This window comes from Zingiber officinale, chromosome 10A, assembly GCF_018446385.1.
Source record: "Zingiber officinale cultivar Zhangliang chromosome 10A, Zo_v1.1, whole genome shotgun sequence".
Taxonomy (NCBI): domain Eukaryota; kingdom Viridiplantae; phylum Streptophyta; class Magnoliopsida; order Zingiberales; family Zingiberaceae; genus Zingiber; species Zingiber officinale.
Genome location: NC_056004.1, coordinates 93,921,339 through 93,942,680, shown reverse-complemented (window position 1 = coordinate 93,942,680; position 21,342 = coordinate 93,921,339). Strand labels below are relative to the sequence as shown.

The 21,342-nt window shown below is 36.0% G+C and overlaps 2 protein-coding genes across 2 annotated transcripts; both read left to right on the top strand.

Annotated features, from left to right (window-relative positions):
• Positions 1–6,139: 6,139 nt before the first annotated feature.
• Positions 6,140–9,685, top strand: LOC122027784. The gene is made up of 3 exons (XM_042586789.1): positions 6,140–6,497; positions 6,880–7,013; positions 8,845–9,685. The coding sequence occupies exons 1-3, from the start codon at positions 6,363–6,365 to the stop codon at positions 9,533–9,535; spliced, it is 960 nt and encodes a 319-aa protein (XP_042442723.1). The 5' UTR covers positions 6,140–6,362; the 3' UTR covers positions 9,536–9,685.
• A 1,447-nt stretch (positions 9,686–11,132) lies between these two features.
• LOC122027142 lies at positions 11,133–20,669 on the top strand. Its single transcript, XM_042586016.1, has 14 exons — positions 11,133–11,483; positions 13,598–14,348; positions 14,421–14,508; positions 15,115–15,232; positions 15,383–15,472; positions 15,565–15,861; positions 15,946–16,053; positions 16,800–16,871; positions 16,955–17,041; positions 18,998–19,069; positions 19,155–19,244; positions 19,563–19,670; positions 19,769–19,837; positions 20,376–20,669. The coding sequence occupies exons 1-14, from the start codon at positions 11,253–11,255 to the stop codon at positions 20,448–20,450; spliced, it is 2,256 nt and encodes a 751-aa protein (XP_042441950.1). The 5' UTR covers positions 11,133–11,252; the 3' UTR covers positions 20,451–20,669.
• The last annotated feature ends 673 nt before the right edge of the window (positions 20,670–21,342 follow it).

Sequence of the window (21,342 nt, the reverse complement as noted above, 5' to 3'; positions counted from 1 at the left end):
GAGCGAGGTCGCTCTTCGCCGGATTAACTCCCGAGGGAGCACAAGCTAGAGATGGATCAACTTGGAGAGGACATCACGATTCCACCCTTCTACGATCGCGACGACTTCGCGTTTTGGAAGGTAAGAATGAAATATTTTCTTATGACTAATCTTGAGAATTGGAGGTGTGTGCAAGTAGGTTTCACTCCTCCGGAGGATGAAGAAGGAAAACCTCTCAAGAAGAAGGGGTGGACGAAGGAGCAAATCCACCAATCAACCATCAACGATGAGGTAACGAAAATCATTGAATTTTCTTTACCTAATGATGTTTTGTGTAGGATAGGTGGATATAACGATGCCAAGGAGTTGTGGAATAACTTGGCAAAGCTCCATGAGGAGAACTCCACTTCAAGTCATGAAGAGGAGTCAAGTGAGCCAAGGAGCTCATTTCATGGAGGAATGGATTTAGAAGTTGAGGGTCACCCAACATCTAAAGAAGAAGAGGAGGAGAGTTCTTCTTCAAGTTCGGAGCAAGAAGAAGAAGCGTCTACCTCCGGAAGGGATGAAGAAGAGAGCTCTCATCCACTCTCAAACCTAGGTAACTCAAGCATTTCAATTTCAAATAAATTACACATAATGTGCTTTGAGTGTAGGGAATTTGGACACTACAAGAGTAAATGTCCAAAGAGGGTTAGGAAGACTCCACCGGCGCCAAAGATCAAGGAAGCCGGAGTCCCAATACGCAAGAGCAAGGAGCACGTGGTGTGCTTCCAATGCAAGCGAAGGGGACATTATCGGAGCCAATGTCCGAGGGGGAGGCAACCTCACAAGGACAAGAAACCAAGCACATCGATAGGGGGAGCTAAGGCAAACCCTAAGGTAACCTTTAAGGCTCATTATCGCAATTCTAATAAGATGCATGCTAGTAGTTTGATTGCAATTGATAACAATGGTAAGCATGATAATTATAGAAATCGATACACATGCTTAGGTGCCAAACATGTGAGCCTAGATAAGGATAGCACTAGAAATACCAACCCTAGGATTAGTTCATCTAAGGTTAGGGAGAACCTAGGTAGAAACCCCAAAACAACTAGACACATGCTTAGGAATACCTCAAAGAAAAATGAAAAATTAAAAATTGAGGTATTAGAGAAGGAGAATCAAGTCTTGAGGTCAAGACTTTATACTTTGGAAAATGCTCTTAAGAACTTGGAGAAGTCATCTCTAGGGTTTAAGGGTCAAAAACCAATGTGCAAGGACAAGAAAGGTTTGGGTCACAAACCTAAGTCCCAAATGGTCAAGCCCACTTATCACAATGTTCCATTCGATTATGGAACAAAATCTAGGGCTAGGAAGACCATCACCAAGGTCACAAGGGGAGTTACCCCTAGAGTTGATCTTGATGAGTCCCAAACGACCAAGGCTTCAAAGCCTAGGAGGGTCATTAGAAGGGTTGCTAGGGAAGTCATTCCTAGTGAATACTTAGTGAACCCAATGCTCCAATAGGTATTGGGTTCCTAAGAGCATGATTCCATCACGCTAGATGGATTAGAGTGTGCCAACCTTACTTGAATAGATAGTTAACCTAATCATGGCAAAAGGTGGCACTTTGGGAAATTTCAAGGTGTAATCAAGCCTTGAAAATGAAATGGAAAGTTATTCCTAAGATAATTAGGATGTGCCAACCAAATTTAAGGAGTTGTCTAGAGTCAATCTAATTGGCACATAGTGATCTAAATATCTTTGGTATATGATTTGAGAACTATCACACTTAGGAATATAGAATTTATGGTAAAATGATCAAAATTATCAAAAAATGGCAACTAAGGCTAGAATTAGGTATTTTCTATACCTTTACATGTTATTTGCCATATATTGTTTGCCATATGCCATGTCATGACATCATATTTAATCTATGATCTTTTGAAATGTCATGATAATGTTTAGGTTAGTTAAATGTCATGATTTATTTAAGTTTCATACTTTATGCCATGACATCATGACATTGACACATGTTTTCATTTATGATATCATTATATGCCATGTCATCATCTTGTGCATTAATGATCAATTAACTTGATTTAAGGATAAGAAACACAATTTGATATGGAGATCAAATTGTTGTTTAGAAAAATGCATGAGACCTTAGCCTAAGATAACCTAAACCCATATCTCATATCAAAATTGACTTGAATGTGTTTGATACACCTTAGATGTGTGTGAGATATTAGGATTATGAGTTAGGATCAAGGTGCATAGTTCTTGTACCTAGATGAGCCTAATTCGAAATTGGGGATCATAGGGAAAGCTTATGTACAAGTCATGTACATTTAGCCCTAAGATTGTGGTCCTAAATTAAATGGTTTAAAATCATTTCAAAATTGATTTGAAAAACCTTGATGAAGCTTTTCTAGTAATAGCCTTCATCATTGAACAAGTTGATACAAAGATGACTTAACTTTGAGCTATTTCAAAGACTTGTGAACTTTGTATCAAGATTGAAAAATGGAAGCTATTTTCATAGAAAACTATTTTTCCTTGATAATATATGTTATGAGGAATGTATCCTCAAAGTTTTACAATTTTTGGAATTTTCTGGAATTTTCTAGGAGTTTCTGAATTTCGGGAGGAAAATCAGAAATTCTGATATCAGACTTGTGGACCGATCAGAGAGGAAGCCTGATCGGTCCAGGTCTGTGTGGATCGGTCACTGGACCGATCCAGAGGAAGCCTGATCGGTCCGGTGACCGATCAGGGCGTGCCAACTTGCTGAAATTCGACTGGTTGTCTGAAATTTCAGCTCGGGAAGTGGTGTTTTAGGTTTCTAAAGGTTTGGAACTCTCCAAGACATTGTTGGTGCAATGGTCAAGGGAGAGTTGATCTTTAGGGGGAGTTGTCATGAGTGATATGGGATTATCACTAAATTGACTATTGACATTAGTATCAAGGGGGAAATTAAGGGTTTCAATGAAAGGTATGAGACTTTCATTAGGAAGAAACTCTTGACCTTAATATTCACTCTTTTTGATGTGTGTCAAAAAGGGGAAGAATGTCTAGAGAATGTTCAAGGAAGAACATTGGAGTTAGTGGGAGAGTTTGTTGATCACGATGAGTGAAGTTGTGAACAACGATAACTTACTCTTCAGGGGGAGAGTTTGTTGATGTGTGCCAATAGGGGGAGAATGAAGGGTTTAAGTTAGGCCTTCTTTATCTAAGAAGGAGGTTGTAACTTAAGTTTCATTACCTAGTGGCATGAGTCCAAGTATGAGGCTATTGGATTAGCCTAACTTAAAGGTATTGTCAAACATCAAAAAGGGGGAGATTGTTGGTGCAATTTCCAGTAGGTCAAGGTTGACCTAGTTGACCAAGCGTAAACCTTGGTCATGGTTTCAATTTTGACAATACAGAAAGATATGTAGACATGGACAATGCAGGTGCAGTTGTCCATGCGGAGAGATACTGATCAGGGTCTGATCAGGTTGGATGAAGAAGAGTCAAGTAGGTCAAGGTTGACCGGATACTTGACTGGGAAGTCCTAACTGGGATGTTAGGCAGTTCGGAAAGTCCTGGTGAGTGAAGCCAGGCAGTCGGGAAGTCCTGGTGAGTGAAGCCAGGCAGTTGGAGAAAGTCCTGGTGAGTGAAGCTAGGCAATTGGGAAAGACCTGGTGAGTGAAGCCAGGCAGGGGAAAGACCTAGTGAGTGAAGCTAGGCAGTTCGGAAGTCCCGGTGAGTGAAGCCAGGCAAGGGGAATCCAGATGGGTCAAGGTTGACCAGACATCTGATGAAAAGTCTAAGTATGGAGACTTGGCACGGGTAAAGTCCAAGTATGGAGACTTGGCACGGAAAAGTCCAAGCAGGGAGCTTGGCACGGGAAAAGTCCAAGCAGGGAGCTTGGCACGGGAAAAGTCCAAGTATGGAAGCTTGACATGCGAAGTCGGAGAGGGCTCGGTAGCTCGTTCTCCGGACTAGGTCAGAGAGGGCTCCGTAGCTCGTTCTCTGGACCGGATGGAGTCGGAGAGGGCTCGGTAGCTCGTTCTCCGGACTAGGTCAGAGAGAGCTCGGTAGCTCGTTCTCAAGACCAAGTAGGGTTTAGGGTTGGGAGCTCTAAACCTGGATCGGTCTGGTGACCGATCCAGTGATACGCTGGATTATCTGATCGGTCTGGTGACCGATCAGTAACCAAACAGAAGCATTCTGTTGCTTGTCTGATCGGTCAGCAGACCGATCAGTGATTGATCAGAAGGAGATCACCTTCGGGAGGGAAAGGTCCTGATCGGTCATGGGACCGATCAGGGAAGGACCTGATCGGTCCTCATGACCGATCAGGGAAGGGCCTGATCGGTCTTGTGACCGATCAGGACCCTTGTGGACCGATCAGGATGAAGCCTGATCGGTCCACGTCCTAGCCGTTGCGTAGCAACGGCTAGTTTCTTCTGTGTCTTCTTCGCAGGTTATAAAAGGGGTTGAGGAGCTACTGTTCCAAGAGTTACTTCTTCCTTCTTGCCCCTGCTTCTTGCTGCACTTGAGCTTTGCTGAGCTCTCTGATTCGTGAAGCTTCGTGTGAGCTTCCCCGGCTGGTCAGCTGCTGCTGTTCTTCCGTGAAGTTGCTGCTTCGACAACGGAAACCAGTCGAAGGCAAGCAAGGTGTTTTACATTCATATTGTTTGTATTTCTTGCTGTATTTCTATCTTGTTGTTGTAAGTTATTGTGGCGAGGTTTCTCCACCCAGAAGGAGTTGTTATTAGCCGGTTTTCCGGGGTCTCATCCACCGACGGATTGATAGACTTCGTCCACCTTACGGACACGCTGAGGAGTAGGAGTATAATCTCCGAACCTCGTTACATCGACGAGTTTGAGGTTTGCTATTCTCCGTTGTCGTTTCTTTTGTTTATTTCCGCTGCGCTAACCCTAATCGTAGGAAGAAACGCGAAGATTTGGGGTCGGCTATTCACACCCCCATCTCTAACCGCGATCATCGATCCTAACAATTTTATCCTATCGCATGCCAAATTTTGGCATGAGCTAATATGTAAATCACTTTGCAACTAAATTTTAAGTTTTATAATTTTAAATTTTTATAATATGTAAATCACTTTGCAACTAAATTTTAAGTTTTATAATTTTAAATTTTTATAATATGTAAATCACTTTGCAACTAAATTTTAAGTTTTATAATTTTAAATTTTTATAACATCATAAACTAATTGAAATCAACCTATGGTAGCAAAAAGACAAATATGGTCGCTCCCAGTGTCCCCGTCAATCCGCCTCAGGATCAACACGGAGGAGGTAAATCACAGACGATTACTAGCTTTTGGAATAATGACTAGTACATAAGAGAGACATTTATCTCGGCTTTGTCGAAATTTGAACCCTAAATCTCATGATGACAATATCTCATATGCTAACCATTAGACACATCTGAGGGACAATTGAAATCAACTTATGCACACTTAAACTTAGGCTACGAGATAATTAGTCTATTAATATAATTAAGATTATATTATTATTTTATTTGGTACGTTTAAAACTGTAATATAATATATATAATGTGGATGGTAAAAGATAATAAGATTTTATAATTTGAATTAGTATCTAATTATATTTTAGCTCAATTATTAACTAAATTTTAAATATCAAATAGCGGTGACATCGTCGTCGGTCGTTGTCATCGTTGGTTGTTGTCGTCGCTGGTCATCATCCACCGTCGTCCGCCACCGGTTGCCGTTAGCTGCCTTTAGGCACCGACATTGTTGGTTGGGCGTCAGCGTCGATCGTTGTTGACAGCCGACGACGGAGATAGTAAGATATTTTTATCATTTTATAATAATTTAAAAGTAATGTAATATTAATTAATTACATTATAACTTTTATTATAATTACATTATCCCTAAACTTAATCTTACAGTAGAATAGAATGCCCGCAAACTAATTTGAACTTATTTCGTATATTGCTAATTTTAAAAGAGAATACATAATATTTTTAAATATGAGCAATTTGTTGGAGGTTTGGGGGGCAAAATGAAATTTTCAATCTCCAAAGTTTGAAATATCTTTTACTAATCAACCCAGAAATAGAAAAAGGCGAAAGGCGTTATTTTCCTCTTCCCGCATTCCCATTCCCGCTTCGGCGCTTCCTCGCCGTTGGGACTGGGGCCGGCGGAAAGGTCAAAATCGATGAGTTATTTGATTAATCTACTTGAGAAATCAATGGGATCGTGATCTGGAGTTCCAGATCTAGGTTACTTTCCGTTTCTCAGTTTGTTTGCGTTACCAATTCCTTCTTTTATTTTTATTTGTTCGCCTTCTTCCACCTATCGAAGAAACTGATGTCATTCTAGGTTTTCTCCCCCATTTTTTTTCTCATTCACCCTATAGCGATGGGATCTCTTTCCCATGAGAGAAAATATGATACCTTTGCTCCTCTCTCGTCTCCTTGTGCGTTGAAGTACATCGAGCATCATGTATCCAAGTTGGACACACTTGCAGGCGTCGCCATAAAGTACGGTGTTGAGGTAATTCGGATTTTTCTGTATTAAATGTTGATCTTGTTTCAGAAATGAGAAAAAAAAAACTCTTCTTTTGATGAATATTGCTAACAAAAAAATCTTGGTTTTACTTATTTTTCTTGAATCCTGATTCAGTAAATGTGTGATAACTGTCGGCAAGTATGATTAAGAGTTTAAAATTCCATGAGAATGCAAATAATTCAGTATTATAAAGTCCTGAAGGCATGTGAGGGCCTAACTAATAGGTGTTGCTATTCTTTCTCTCCATTATGTAGTCCTTTGATTAATATTTGCCAATTTTCCATAGTTTTTCACTTTTAGATCTTTCAAGCATCTAGTGACAAGTGCAGATTGGTTAGCACTGAGAGTTCTCTTTTGTTCATGAAAGATTGCAGATATCAAGAGAACTAATTGTCTAACAACAGATCTTCAATTGTTTGCTCACAAAATTTTACTTATTCCTCTTCCCGGAAGGCATCCACCATCTACTCCAATTCAGTTTAATGGTTCTCTTGGTGACAGGTATTTTTTTCCATCATATTTTTATGAGGATTAGTTTAAAGACAAATTAATTGTTTTTAGGTAGTAATGAACAATTGATGAATTCCCCTAGGATTAATAAAAGGGTATCATGCAATGAGCAAAAGGATCATGATTCCACACCATAATATCTGGTCTGCTATTGCTGATATTGGATATGGGTTTCTGATAGGTAGCACCCAATGTAACATACTTTCTTTTTCTGTCACAAAGGTGCACTTTACTCATGATTCTTCCTTTCCTCTTTATAAATCTAGCGACTTTGAAGGATATGGCAACTGCTACTGCTAGTTCGCAAGTTATCTTTTCATGCTACTCTCCACTTTATGATGTTTTACTATCAGAAATTCATATGCATGATGGAACTTTCTTGTGTTTCTTAAGCTTTAGGATGCCTTACTTAGAGTTCATAAATGACACTGAAGTTACTTGAAACATACAGAAATTAGAGGGGTGACTACCCTTTATTTATCTTTTTGTAAATTATCTTGCATAATGTAACTTGATCACTACACGTCATTCATAATGAAATTATCCAAATATTAACAATTCAACAGTCATAATATAGCAAGGAGGATTCATGAGTCATGCTGGTGGCTGTATTTAGAAATTGGGGAGTTTGCAGAGAATCATGTATATTTTATCATTTGACTAGCTTGCTTGCATTAGCATTTTCAATTGAGAAAGGTTGAAATGGAATCACCATCTATTTGGCATAGGTTACATTGATTTTGACCATTCTTTGAGTTCTATACAAGGCTCTATTGTTGTTTTTGAACAAAGTCACAGCAAGAATCTATTGCAAATTCTGTTGATAATTTGATATGAATTTTGCAAACAAGTATTAAAAGTGAAAGCAAGAAGTCCAACCTAGAGGGTGAGCTGAGGCTCACGGTTCTAAAAGGAAAAGTTTGGCTTTCATGTAGGTGAATATGACCCTCTAGCCCTCAAGGATGCATGACATGCTCTAGAGGCTTGTTTGTAGACCCTTTCAACTCTAGGCAGTAATGAAAAACAAAAGCTTAAATGTAAGAATAAAAAGGAGAGCTTTCAGGGTTTAGAGCACACAGTAACTTGGAATTTTGCAATTGCAAATTGCTAGTGTTCTCGTGAGTTTGAGTGAGCTACTTCGCTCCTTTTATAGAGGTTGGCACCCCAAACCCATACACCCATACCCATTGATTTGTTGTACCTCTTAAATTATGTTGATATTAATTCTGCAAATAGGAATTAAAAGTGAACTCAAGAAGTTAGAACTGGAGGCAAAACTGAATCTGAGTCCTAAAGCAAAATTCCAATCCTGGTGCAGGTGAATTCGGTCCTAAGGATACAAATGGCAACACCACTTCTGCCTGCACATGCTCTAGAGCTTGTTTGTAGACCTTTTCAACACCAAGCAATAATGGAGAAAACAAAAGCCTAACATAAGAAAAAGAAAGAAGAAGAGGAGAGCTTTTTACAAAGTTGAACTACACTTAACTGCTCTCAAATATAAGTATGTCATATTTTATTCCTTCGAGTAACTTCACACATTCACTTACCATCAATGAAGAATGGCAAATTGCACTATAGTTTTATAATCTATTCCTTCTACTCTAAGGGGCCATGATATTCACAAAAGACTCGAAAGAAAACTCTTTTTAACCATTCGAAAAATTTCTTTTTTCTTGTCTCTAATCTACATTATAACATGACTTGTTTCTTTGTGATGTATTAGCCCAACATTGTCTTTATCTATCCACATAACCTCTTGTTTACTCTTATAGCAAAATATATCGTTCTAATATAGCTCTTGCAATTTGGAACCATACAGAGATGATTCTGCTACCCATTCTCCGAAAGGGAACATATTTGATTCTTTACAGCCGATGAAATTGAACTTCCTCCAAAACAGTGACATCTCACCTGTCATGAGTAGCTTACAGAGATGCTATGATCTTCCACGCCATAAAAATGGAATTACAAATAAAAGCACAGAAATGACTGTTTATAGAACAGGCAGTGTACCTTACTTTCAAGACAATTTGCTTCCAAAAATATCACCATCATCTGAAACTCAATCAAGAAGATCCATGGGTCTTCTCAGGAGCTACCACTCAGATAATGATGTTCTTCAGAAGGCCTTGCAACTTAACAAATGCGGAGATGCTAGTGATGGTGAGAAATCTAAGTTGGATAAATCTGTCAGGCATCGTCAAAAAGCCGATACTGATGCTTGGAGCACTGCCGTCGAAGGGATCATAAACAAGATCGGAAGAGGATTAGCCCCAAGGGCATTGTTAGCTAGTCTGATGGATCACACAAGTCCATCACAAGAAACTTCTCAAACTGCTAGTTTTCTCACTGTGATCAAGTCTTTTAGCTCCTTGAGTTTGCAAGAGGAAAACGACTCCGCTTGGTCCTATTCTAGAGGGACACCAAAGCCCGATTCAATCACAAAACCAATTTTATCATCTTTGTCAAAGCAAATCTCTGTCTGGAGAAGCAAAGCTGCTCTAGATTAACCACAGAACTTATTTAGTTGTTGTACCATGTCATTTTGGGACAAAGCATGTTGTGTTAATACACTGGGCCTTAAGAACAATTCATCCTCGATTAGCAAATGTTTATAGAAATGTTATTCTTGGCATGTGCCATATTAATAAAAGATCAAAGTGATAATTCTTATTAATTTACAGCAAGTGAAAATTGCAAATGTCTGGTTATGTGTTCTCATTGAATATTGCATTAAAATGTCAGAAATCACACAAAAAGGCCATTCCCAATTGGGAATACCCAAATAGAATCCTATATCATTATTGTTAGAATAATTTGATTTTTTTTAAAAATAAAGTATGAGGCTAACAGGCCCGGCTCATAATGGCCTATGCCTAGGCCCCAATATTATTGGGGCCCATTGATTAAATAATTAAATAAAGACATTAAAAAAAATAAACTGAGTCATTAATATTAATTAATGATATCATACACATTAATAAATTTCATGCTAATCCATTAATGACATCTTATTAATTAATTCATTATTCCTATTTACACATTATACTATCCTTATTTTCTCATAATTACAATTAGTCAAGATTTTATTTTATTTAATCTTATTTCCTCATAATTGCAATTACCCAAGATTTTATTCTATTTAATTATATATCTTATAAAACTAATAAACTCTTTCCTTCTCAATATCTCTAAAAAATCCTAATTGTTCTTTCACCAATGCTTTGTGTCTATTTCTTTTCTCCTCATTAATTTTGTATGTTTATATTCTTTTGCCGTGTCTTTTTTCTTTTCTCATCAATAATTTTGTACGTGATACTCTCATAGAACGCCCTTCTCCTCCCTCGCTAATAATATTTTTTTCTCATTTTTTTTTCCTTCCTCGATAATAACATGAATCAGAGATTTTTTTTATCCAAAAGTAAAATGCTTCATAAAAAAAATTAAAAATTAAAATTAATAAAGTTTTATTTACGTTCAATGTCTCAAAAAGATTAAATAATTTAACCGTGTTAAAAAAATTATCTAAATATTAACGAGAAAACTAAATTTTATATAAAAATAATATTTTATTTTTTTAAAAATAAATCAATTTTTTTTTTAAATCGGTCATTCTCAATCCCAAATTCAAATGAAAAAAACTTGAGAATTTTTTTAAAAAATATATTAAAAGATTTTTTTTTTTTTAATTTAGTTTTACCTAAGGCTTGGGGAAATCTTGAGACGAGGCTAAGGTCCATTTAGTATAGGAGAAACAATTTAATAAATTAAAATTACATAAATTAATTATTTTTTAAGTAAAAAAGTATCTATTGATTTAAACACTGTCTCTCTTTTTTATTTTTATTTTTATTGAATTTTTAAAAGTTTCTTCTGACTTTTTATTGTTTCACTAAAATAAATCGATTTTAAAAAAATAAGTTGCATTCATAATGATATTAATATTTTAGTCCTGAAATTGAAATTCAAATTGGAAAAAGAAAGAGTTACTTTTTTTAAAAGAGACCTTGGTGATAATACTAATCAAAATTACAGTCCTTAAACTAAGAGGGGGTAAAATGAAACGTGTGTACAATAAGGCAATAGGCCTATCTGATAAACGATAGAAGCCCGCTTCTTCGTTCCCTCTCATCTTGCTCCGCTCTTCCTTCCCGTTCCGAGCGATTCCTCCTCCGTCGACTGCGCCAGGGTTTGCATCGGCATCTTGCCCCGACGGAGGCCTCCGTCATGGAAGCCTTCAACGCCTTCAGCGTCCGCCTCAGCGGCGTCGGCGGCGGCGGCTCTGTCCTCCCCTTCCGCTTTCCGTCTCGAACCAAGAGAGTAAGCGGTCGCTATGGACATGCCCGAGTCCTTTGCTGTGCGTCACCTAAGGATCGCCCCGAGCTCAATAAGTGGGACATGATGGAGCTCAAGTTCGGGCGCCTTCTAGGCGAGGACCCTAAGCTAACTCTAGCCAAGGTAAAAAAAAAAATAATAATTGATCCAATAGAGTCTTATAGAATCTGGTTTTCTTGAACAATTGAAAGTGGCTTGGGAGACTTTAGTGGCTAGGGAGCCATTAACCCTTGCATTCTCTGAGCGACTGTATGGTCAGCTTGACTTTGTATGTTTGGTTAAAGAACACAGAATGTTTATTTGCACGGAAGAAAAAACTACTTGTGGATCAAACAAAAATAGAATGTTCCCAGCGTTTGGCAGGGAAAAAGATTGATGATTGTATTTGCACGGAAGAGAAACTTAGAAAATATTTCTCTTTTTGAAATTTGAGTGAACAAATTGTGCATCTTTCCTAATCCTAGCTATATGGTTTATATGATTGCATTACATTTAACCATGCGAAAACATATAAAAACGGTTAGTGTATCAACATAACGTGTTGATACTGATGAAGGATTACTAAGGGAAATAAAAATAAGTTATTATGCGAAAGCATTTAGACGTTGATGTTTGCTAAAATGAGATAAAATTGATCAAGATGACAAGGAGAGATTGATAAATTCCAAGAAAAAAAATCCAATAAATTATAGTTTATAGTGGGAGCGCTAAGGGGATGAATTCCATAGCTTTGCTTGTGTTTCATTCTCATATGGTCTTAGTCAATGTTCTCTTGGATTAACCACTTAGGTACCTTCCTGTTTCTGCTTTTAGCATTGGCGTGCAGACTCTTGGCTTATTTGTTTTGCTGATGTGTCCCCTAAGTGTGAGCTGGCACTCCAGGCTTGATGGCGGTTGTGCTGGAAAGTGGTCATCTAATCATTGGAGGGACTGCCAACGGTCACAACGCCAGAGCAGAAGGGCAAATATGATGGAGAGAGATAGTCAACAGTGATATGGTTAGCATTTTGAAGGTCAATGCTCAGCTTCAAATAAGACATTATCAATGAATCAATTTAGGACAATGGAATAGATTAAGAATAAATAGATGAAACAAGTCAACATACTTGATTACCATTAGAGAAAAAGATGTGTTACTGACTGGAACATCATATGTTGTTTGGTTTAAATAAGGTCCCAAATCTGGGTTTAATTGATCTAATCTTCGTATGTGCCAGGGTAGTGAGAACCATGCAATTTTTTTTTTGTGTGTCGGTGCAATAGAGCAATAAGACCTGTGTAGAGTTGGTGCATCAATGCATCAGATTATAGAGCAACAAAACAAATCTAGGTTGCTAGTTTTTGACGTGCTGTTGAAGGTGTGGAGTGAAGATGGGTGAAGTATGTTGTGGATCCTTAATGGACAAGGTTATGGGCGCAATGAGAAGTGTTGGATCTAGATGCAAGGGAAAGGGGACAAGAGCAATAGGAAGAAAAAGAGTCAAGAGGAGGGGTGGAGGGGAGGGAGGCTACATCATCTTAATAAATCCTGGCCTCCTAAGAGTATTGAGGAAGATACTCTAACTCTAAGAGAGGAATTTCTTTCCTTCAAAGAGAGGGATAAAATTGTGTTATTATTACACAAAGAAAATAATTACACAGATATATGTTGGCCTTTGACATAAAACCTAATAATATAATATTCATGTTGAACTAAACAGATACATTATAATACACATATTGTCAACTTTAGGATTGTTTACTTTATATAGCAAATCCATATAGTTATATATGTGTAATTTTTTTTTTAAATATATAAAATTAGCATCGTGACTTTAGGCAATGTTTCTCAAATTTGTATTAAATCAAGTTGGGTAGAAGTTTTCAGTTCTATTCTTTAATTGATTAGATCAAAATTTCATTTAGCATTGACATCATCATATTAGAATTTATAATTATGCTAGAAATATAGAGAAGTCTAAAAATAAGAATTTTAACATGTGAGTAAGCTTAATTTTTGTTTGTAAACAGTGAGGGTAAAAGATTGTCAATAACTTTATTTGCTTAAAATGCAAGATCATTGGGTTCTGTTAAGAAAGGAACCAAATAGGTGATTACCCATATTATATGATTGTATCACCTCCCAAAGGTGGCAATTGGTTTTTTAGTAAAAACTATCTTACTGCTTCTATATTGTTTACAATTGCGCTTGCATTTCATTGGTTGAAAATTATGATGCTTGAACACTTGGCTTGCAGATAATGGCGCGGAAATTGGATCCAAATGTCTCTTATCTTGATGTTGAAAAATCTTTCTATAAGAACAAAGGTAAAATGAGTGATTATGCACTGAATATCCCATCAGATGTGATACTGGAGGAACTGCAGCCACCAAAGAAGCCTGATACATCTTACCAGAAGAATCCACAAAATGTAAAGGATAGTAACATAAATCTGTCACGTCCAACTATAAGCAGAAGACCTAAAACCATGAAATCCTCTGAGGGTTCCATACAGGTGCAGACACAACCAAACCACAATAGAGGAAAAACTGATGACAGGAGTGAGCCTCCCAACATTTCTTTGCGGAAGCCCACTGTCACCCAGGATGATGACTTTGAAATTAACTCAAAGTTCAAAATTGAACCAAATGTATTCTTGAAAATGAGAAAAACATCAAGTGAAGATATAAGTAATATGTCTCTTTTAAGGAAGCCGGAGGTTGTCAAACCAAATTTTGAATCCACACAACAGAAAGTTTCTGCGGGAGATTCTTTTCAAACTAGTCTTGATGAAGTGAGGGGCTTTGATAGTGATACAGAGATCTCAAACAAGGGAGAGATGTTGTCAGATGATCTCAATGCAATTAGCGCTGTGACAAGCTCAGACGAACTTCAGTTAATCAAGTTAGGACTACCTGTGGAGAATAATAAGGATGAAGAGAACTTATATGGCAACCATGATGCCAAATCTATTTTTCCTAAGCTTGATGATGGTGGTGTGGTTACAGGTAGTGTGATAGGAAGTCTTTTCTCCGTTGTTAAAATTTAGTTTGTGTTTATATAACATTCAAATTTTTTAGGATCGCAGCCACCTAACCAAAGCGCTTCCAAAGTATCTGTCGCTTCATCAACATCTAGGCAAGCTTCCCTGTTAGGGAAGCCTCAGAGGTACTTCGCTTTCAGAATATTTCAACTATGGGAGACTTCTTGGCATTGATACAGTTGTATTATGAAAAGTACATTTATATGATTTGATGTTAGCTATCTGGTTGTCTTGTATACCTACTTTATTCAAGTGTATCTCAACCATGGAAGACTTCTTAACATTTCTACAGTTTTATTGCAAAGAGTATATTTGTATGGCCTGATGTTTTTTATCTGGTTATCTTGGATTGCTATCCTATGCAAGTATAGTTGTTTTCTGCCACTTTCAGATAGATTGTCCATTTGAGATATGATTCTAGAACTCATGGCATCTGTTCCCTAGTTGTGCACCTTTTCTCTGCATGATAATATATATTAATTAGGGAGGACTACAGAATACTTTTGTGTATTGCTATGTTTTACCCCTTCATGCATGGTTTTGCATCACTTAATTGCTAACTTCTTTGAATGCATGATAGTCGGATTGTCGTTGGGAGCTAGGGAGATGCTTTGCACGTTTGGATTTTCTAGTTACTAAATCTTTGATCATCTGTTTTTTGCCTTCCCCTATGACATCGAGTGTTAGAAAAAAAGCAGTACTATTTTAATTGATACATTGCAAACCTTTAGGCTGGACACATCCACAGAAGGGATGTTACCACCATATAGAGGGGAGAAAGTTGCTTTGCAGCTTGATGAACATGTCTTCTCTGCTGGAACTGAGACTGTTATATCAGCAGATCAAGAGGTACTCTTTGTTGTTTTTTCTTCATTATGGCTGAAGTATTGAGCATGTTAATGAATGTGGTTTCACAATTAATGTCATGCAGTTTGGTTTACAAACTACTTTCAGAATACTATTGGAAGATCTGTCTTACATTTAAATGGAAAATTGCAGGAAAGTGACTGGAAAAGGGCAGAATACTTACTTCATAGTGGAGAAAAAGCTGAAGTGGAATTGATTAGTTGTAGCAGCAGAGGTTTTGTTGTCAGTTTGCTTGAACTCTGTGAATCCATGTATCTTTTTTCATCCTATACTGACTTTATTATTTATACTTCTCATTTTCTCATGGTTCCTAGGTATCATTTGGATCTTTGCTTGGTTTCTTACCTTACAGACATCTTGGTGCCAAGTGGAAATTCTTAGCTTTTGAATCATGGTTAAGGAAAAAGGGGGTGGATCCCTCCTTATACAGGCAGAATCTAAGCATTGTGGGCAGTTTTGATGTGAGCAATAAAAACCTTGAATTGGAGGAGCCTACATCTCAAGAATCTTATAAAAAAACTGAAGTGTCAACATCTCAAGAAAAATTTGAAGAGCTTCTTGAAGCATACAACCTTGAAAAAACTAAGTTCCTATCATCTTTTATTGGCCAGGTTGAAGGACATGCTTCATCTTTACATTCTTGATACGCTAACTTCATTACTTGCAACTTAGTGAAAACCAATGTATGAATGCAGAGACTTAAAGGTTCAGTAATTCTGGCTGATAGAAAATCCAGAAAAATAATGTTCTCTGGGAGGCCAAAAGAAAAGGAAGAATTGGTTGAGAAAAAGAGAAGTCTTATGGTATGTTGCTAACTTGCTATGCTTATATAAATTTCTATCACACTTCTTTTTTGTCAGAAACCATGTTATATAAAGCCAGATACTTTGGTGCATTTACTGAAGTTTTTCGGATGCCAGCTAGCAGATAGTCTTAGACAGTTATATTTGATTAAGTCTCTTCTTTATGCTAAATTCATTCTGGTACAGAACCCATTTCTAGTTTTCTTTTTGCTTGGTATGTGTAAGAAGACTATGACATAAAGTTCTCAACAGTAGATAGGTGGGCATCAAAGCTGCCAGATCTGTTTGGCTTGGATAATGGATTATAGTAAACCTATGAAGAAAAAAGCAGGAAAGGGAAAAAAAGTGAACAAATATCATATGCACAATAAAAGGTTCTTCCTCTTTTGCTTTGTTTAGTTTATCGTGTAAAAGGTCAGACATCAATGCTTTATAGTAAACCATTGAGATTTACTTGTTCTTTTCTTTATTTCTATTATTTATCTGGAATTAGATGTAGTTCTGACCAAAAAATAATCTCAAAATGGCCAAAATTGGAACATGAGGGACCACAATTGAATAGACAGGTAGAACCATGTGATTTACAATTTCCTGTTCTTGTTGAAAACTTTTTTTTTCCTTTTCTTAGTAGTTGATGAAACAGAGCCACTGGATACGGCTGTTTGTCACTGTAATGGAGGCACTATATTCACCTACCAGTAAAGGAACCATATTGAGTTGATAATTCTTAATTGTTCTTTGTGCAGGCTAGACTCAATATTGGTGATGTTGTGAAATGTCAGATCAAGAAAATTACGTTCTTTGGCATATTTGTGGAGGTAATCAGTGCTCTCTATTCTTTTATTGTACCATTTTGCAATAATCTCTATAGTGACAGGAAAAGCCGATTTGGCATCAATAGGTTGAAGGGGTACCTGCCCTTGTTCACCAATCAGAAATTTCATGGGATGCAACTTTAGATCCATCCTCATACTATAAAGTCGGGCAGGTACTGCAAGGAAATGACTACTTTTCTTCATGCACAATGAATGACAGTGTATATACATCCTTGCGCATTAAACTTGGACATGTATGCTAAGTGATATTTTACTTTCTTTTTTTCATCCATGGGCATTACAAAATGGTTTTGTTGTAGCCAGACTAGAATTCACATGACTTTATCTTGGAGTTTGAATTGATTTATCTGTTAAGAAGGATTAAGTGGTGATACCAGTTCATGCATTTTAATAGTGGTCTCGTACTCCTAGAGATGTTAGATCGAAGAAAATATTGCTATTGATCAATATCTTTTGTTATGAATTATGGATGTTTAGCACTGAAATAAAGATTACAGAATCATGATAGACATTTATATGGTGAAGGGGAGCCTTGACGCAATGGTAAAGTTGCTGCCGTGTGATTTAGAGGTCACAGATTTGAGTCTCAAAAACAACCTCTTGGAAAACAAGGTAAGGCTGCATACAATAGACTCTTTCCCGGGACCTCACATTGACGGGAGCTTCGTGTACCAGGCTGCCCTTTATTAGTGGTAGGTTTACCATCAACCTAGACAGATAGTGGTACATCTATGCCTTCACGCAATCTAGATAACCAGGGATCTTTTACAACCATGATTTATACCATGACCAAAGATGATAATGCTTAGCGATTAATCAAGTTATCAAATCATGGCACTATTTTGGATTGTCAGTGATGTAGTTCTGAAACATTATCAATAAGAAGATAGCTAGTGATCTTATACAGACTGTGTTTATTGATTGTTTAATGTGGATAATTTATAAAGTACTCAACATTAAAGCAATGACTCAATTTAGAACATCATATAAGTATGAATATGTACTCATTTTGTTGGGTATTGAATATTCCTATATCAAATGACAATAATACCCAAGAATTGCATCCAATCAATTCTTTTGTGCTGATTACATCTTGTTTTAGATTTGGTCTGTCAAACATATGCTATCACGTGTAATAGGTTGGAACATTACCACAACTATGTGTATATCCTATTGTTCCAATGTGTCATAACTAGAATATGACTGAATGGAAAAGATGATAGTAGCCTTACATCAAACAAACACACACAAATATGAACATTTGAATCAATTGAGCAAGTGTTTTCTAGTTAATAGGATGAAGAATGGAGATTCAAGTATATCTTCATATCGTCTTTAGGCTAAAACAAATATTCCATCAAGACTGGTACAATCTGCCATAATATATGGATTGGAGTGCTACACTATTAAGAAGCAACATGTAAATTTAATAAACATATATGAGAAAGCTAAGGTGGATGTGTGAGGATCCTAAAAAAGTGGAAATATATCATATTAATATTCGAGAGAAGGTAAGCATAGCGCCAGTAGAAAATAAAATAGGAGAAAATAGGTTGAGATGGTATTGACATATTTAAAGATAACTAAGAAATTCTATAGTTAGAATAGTTCAGTTTATTAGAGTGGAAGGCGAAAGGTTAAAGCTGAAGGTGTAAGAGTTTAAGAGGGCCAAAGAAATATATTATTTAATGTAACAAAAAAATAATTTAATTAATCTTAATATTACTAATGATATAGCTTTGCATGTAGCTTAATGGATTTAATGTAGTTAGCCCAAATAATTGGATAAAAACACTTGACAAGATGATGAATTGAACAGGCATTTTCTAGCACGTGAATAACAAACCTTGTGGGGTGGTTAACAGATTAGGTGAGGATGCCAATAAGATAACAGAAAATTTTTTGCACTTGGTTAGTTTTGATGCATACCAAATAAAAGTCTTTGTTCTCATTGAATGCTCCATTATACTGGAAGTAATGCACATGAGGGAGTGGTTTCAAAATGCAACACCTTGATTAATGAAATTGTGCAAAGATTCTGCATAATTTAACAAGATTCATTCTCTTTAAAGTTTCTGAAACTTTAGCATATCTATTTTTTTCCCCAGATGGTGGAAGCAAAAGTTCATCAACTAGATTATACTCTTGAACGAATCTTTTTATCTTTGAGGGACATAATGGTATGCATGTCCACATTCTATGAGTTTCATGCAATAAGATATGTTTGGATATAACTATCAAACTTCTTCCTCGTCACATTTTCAGCCAGATCCATTGATGGAGGCCTTGGAATCTGTTATTGGTGATGGTACTGCTTTGGGTGGAAAACTTGAAGCCACACAAGCTGATGTTGAGGTGTTAAATCTTTCCATCTTTTGTTAATTTTTCAGTATACTACAAGTGCTCTTTCACGGTAGCATCAATAATAAGAGCAGTCCATTAGAAGTTTAGAACATAGTTCATTTTGAATATTCATTGGTAGTATCTATAGAACTATTGCTGCATCAACTTATTTTTTTCGATTGTATCATAATCTTCTGAATGTACTTTTCTATTCACTCCTTAGCTTATTTGTGTATATTTTCAACATATATTCAAGATAGTCAGTAGCCTTTCCTCTATTTTTTTTCTTCAAAATATGACCTTACTGTAACATATTTGAATTGTGCTCAGTGGGCTGATGTGGATTTGCTCATAGAAGAGTTGCAGAAGATTGAAGGAATATCTAGTGTTTCTAAAGGCCGTTTTTTCAAAAGCCTCGGTTTAGCTCCAACATTCCAGGTTAATTAGCATAATTTTTTCTTTTTCTTTTGCTAAGTTGTAGATCATTCAATATATTGTTATTACATAATTTTATTTTATTTTATTTTTATTTTCAGGTGTATATGGCTTCCATGTTCAGAAACAAGTATAAATTGCTTGCTCGTTTTGAAAACAAGATCCAAGAGGTATCAATTTTGTAGGATGAATGCTAGGATGCCTAGTAGTTTTATTTACTGCAATTTAAATATGGACAACTTCTTAGTCAAACGAAGCCTAGTTTCGAAAAGGATTTAGTGGTAATATTGGTAGAAAATAGCATTATTTTGATCACATTGGCAAGCAGTAATCATCTTCAACCTCTCATACAAGCACAGAAATACACTTTTTTTGTTTTGTTTAGTACATATTAATTTGTCAGAATCTACATCTCGCTGATGCTTCATCTACCATCTACTAGTTATGTTTTCTAGATCTGTCTAATTATATGGATCCTCCTTTGTCATTTGGCTCGATCTCCTACCATGTTTAACATCTAATCTGACAAATAAATATTTTCCTTCAAAAGTTTCACAATTACCTAAATATATCCCTTTTCTTGTCCTGTCTTCCTTGTTTCATCATATAAACCAAATTAAATTATTTTTCTGCTCATTTCTTGTAATTGCTATGCTTATCTTTTTCCTAACAGTTCTTTACACTTTGAAACACGATTATGTTGTGCAGATCATTGTGGAATCATCACTGGATAAAGAACAAATGAAGACTGTAATTTTAACTTGTACCAGTAAAGTCAACTGAAAGAGTGTTAATGATTATCGTGAATCTTTTGTCTCTTTTTTTTGCCCTTTTATTTGACAATTTCCACTCTTGATAATTGTCCACTCATTTCATAGATGAAAAAGGGTTCGTCTGTATATTATGCTCCTATTTTAGGGTGTAAATAATAACTCTTGTATAATTTAGAAAACAATAACATGAGTAGGACAAGCCCTGTAGGAACTTTGATGGGATGGATTACATAGCAGATTTTTTTTTTTCCTTTTTTTTTATTAAATATATAATTCTAATTAGGGATTAAATGTCAAATAAATCAAAATTTAATTAATTATTATTATTTTTTAATAAATCAAATTGATTGAATTTTATTATTAAAATTGAACAAATTGAATCTATATATATATATACTTTGATTGATAATTGAATTAATTAAATTTTTTTATCAGTTGATGGATCATCAACTCCATTGATATTGGACGAGTATTTCGATTTATCAATCAAATTGTGTAGTTGGATCATCAACTCCATTGATATTGGACGAGTATTTCGATTTATCAATCAAATTGTGTAGTTGTTTGATTTAGATATAGTAGTTGATTGATATTTGATCGGTTTAATTGATTTTGGAAATTTGAAATTTTAAAATGAAGATTAATCAAATATATCGAAATAGTTCAGATTGTTTTTTTTTTAAATATTTGAGTTAATTGTTATTTTGATTTAATTAAGATTTTGTTCACGTCTGATTTTAGGGCGTGTTTCAGCATGAGTAAAGTGGAGGTAATATTAAGAGGGTTAAAAATGAATCTAATTCGATAATTTTATCTGAATTGATCCCAAAAATATTAGATAGAGAGTTTTTGGGTTCAAATGGGATATTTTCGGATTATGTTAGGATAAGTTACAGGTGTAT

Excerpts from the sequence above, each read along its gene's own strand:
- LOC122027142 (XM_042586016.1), top strand. The coding sequence starts at position 11,253 with ATGGAAGCCTTCAACGCCTTCAGCGTCCGCCTCAGCGGCGTCGGCGGC. Across the intron at positions 16,054-16,799 it reads AGAAAAAGAGAAGTCTTATG|GCTAGACTCAATATTGGTGA; the intron begins GTATGTTGCTAA and ends TTCTTTGTGCAG. Across the intron at positions 19,838-20,375 it reads TTGAAAACAAGATCCAAGAG|ATCATTGTGGAATCATCACT; the intron begins GTATCAATTTTG and ends TATGTTGTGCAG.
- LOC122027784 (XM_042586789.1), top strand. The coding sequence starts at position 6,363 with ATGGGATCTCTTTCCCATGAGAGAAAATATGATACCTTTGCTCCTCTC. Across the intron at positions 6,498-6,879 it reads CCATAAAGTACGGTGTTGAG|ATTGCAGATATCAAGAGAAC; the intron begins GTAATTCGGATT and ends TGTTCATGAAAG. Across the intron at positions 7,014-8,844 it reads AATGGTTCTCTTGGTGACAG|AGATGATTCTGCTACCCATT; the intron begins GTATTTTTTTCC and ends GGAACCATACAG.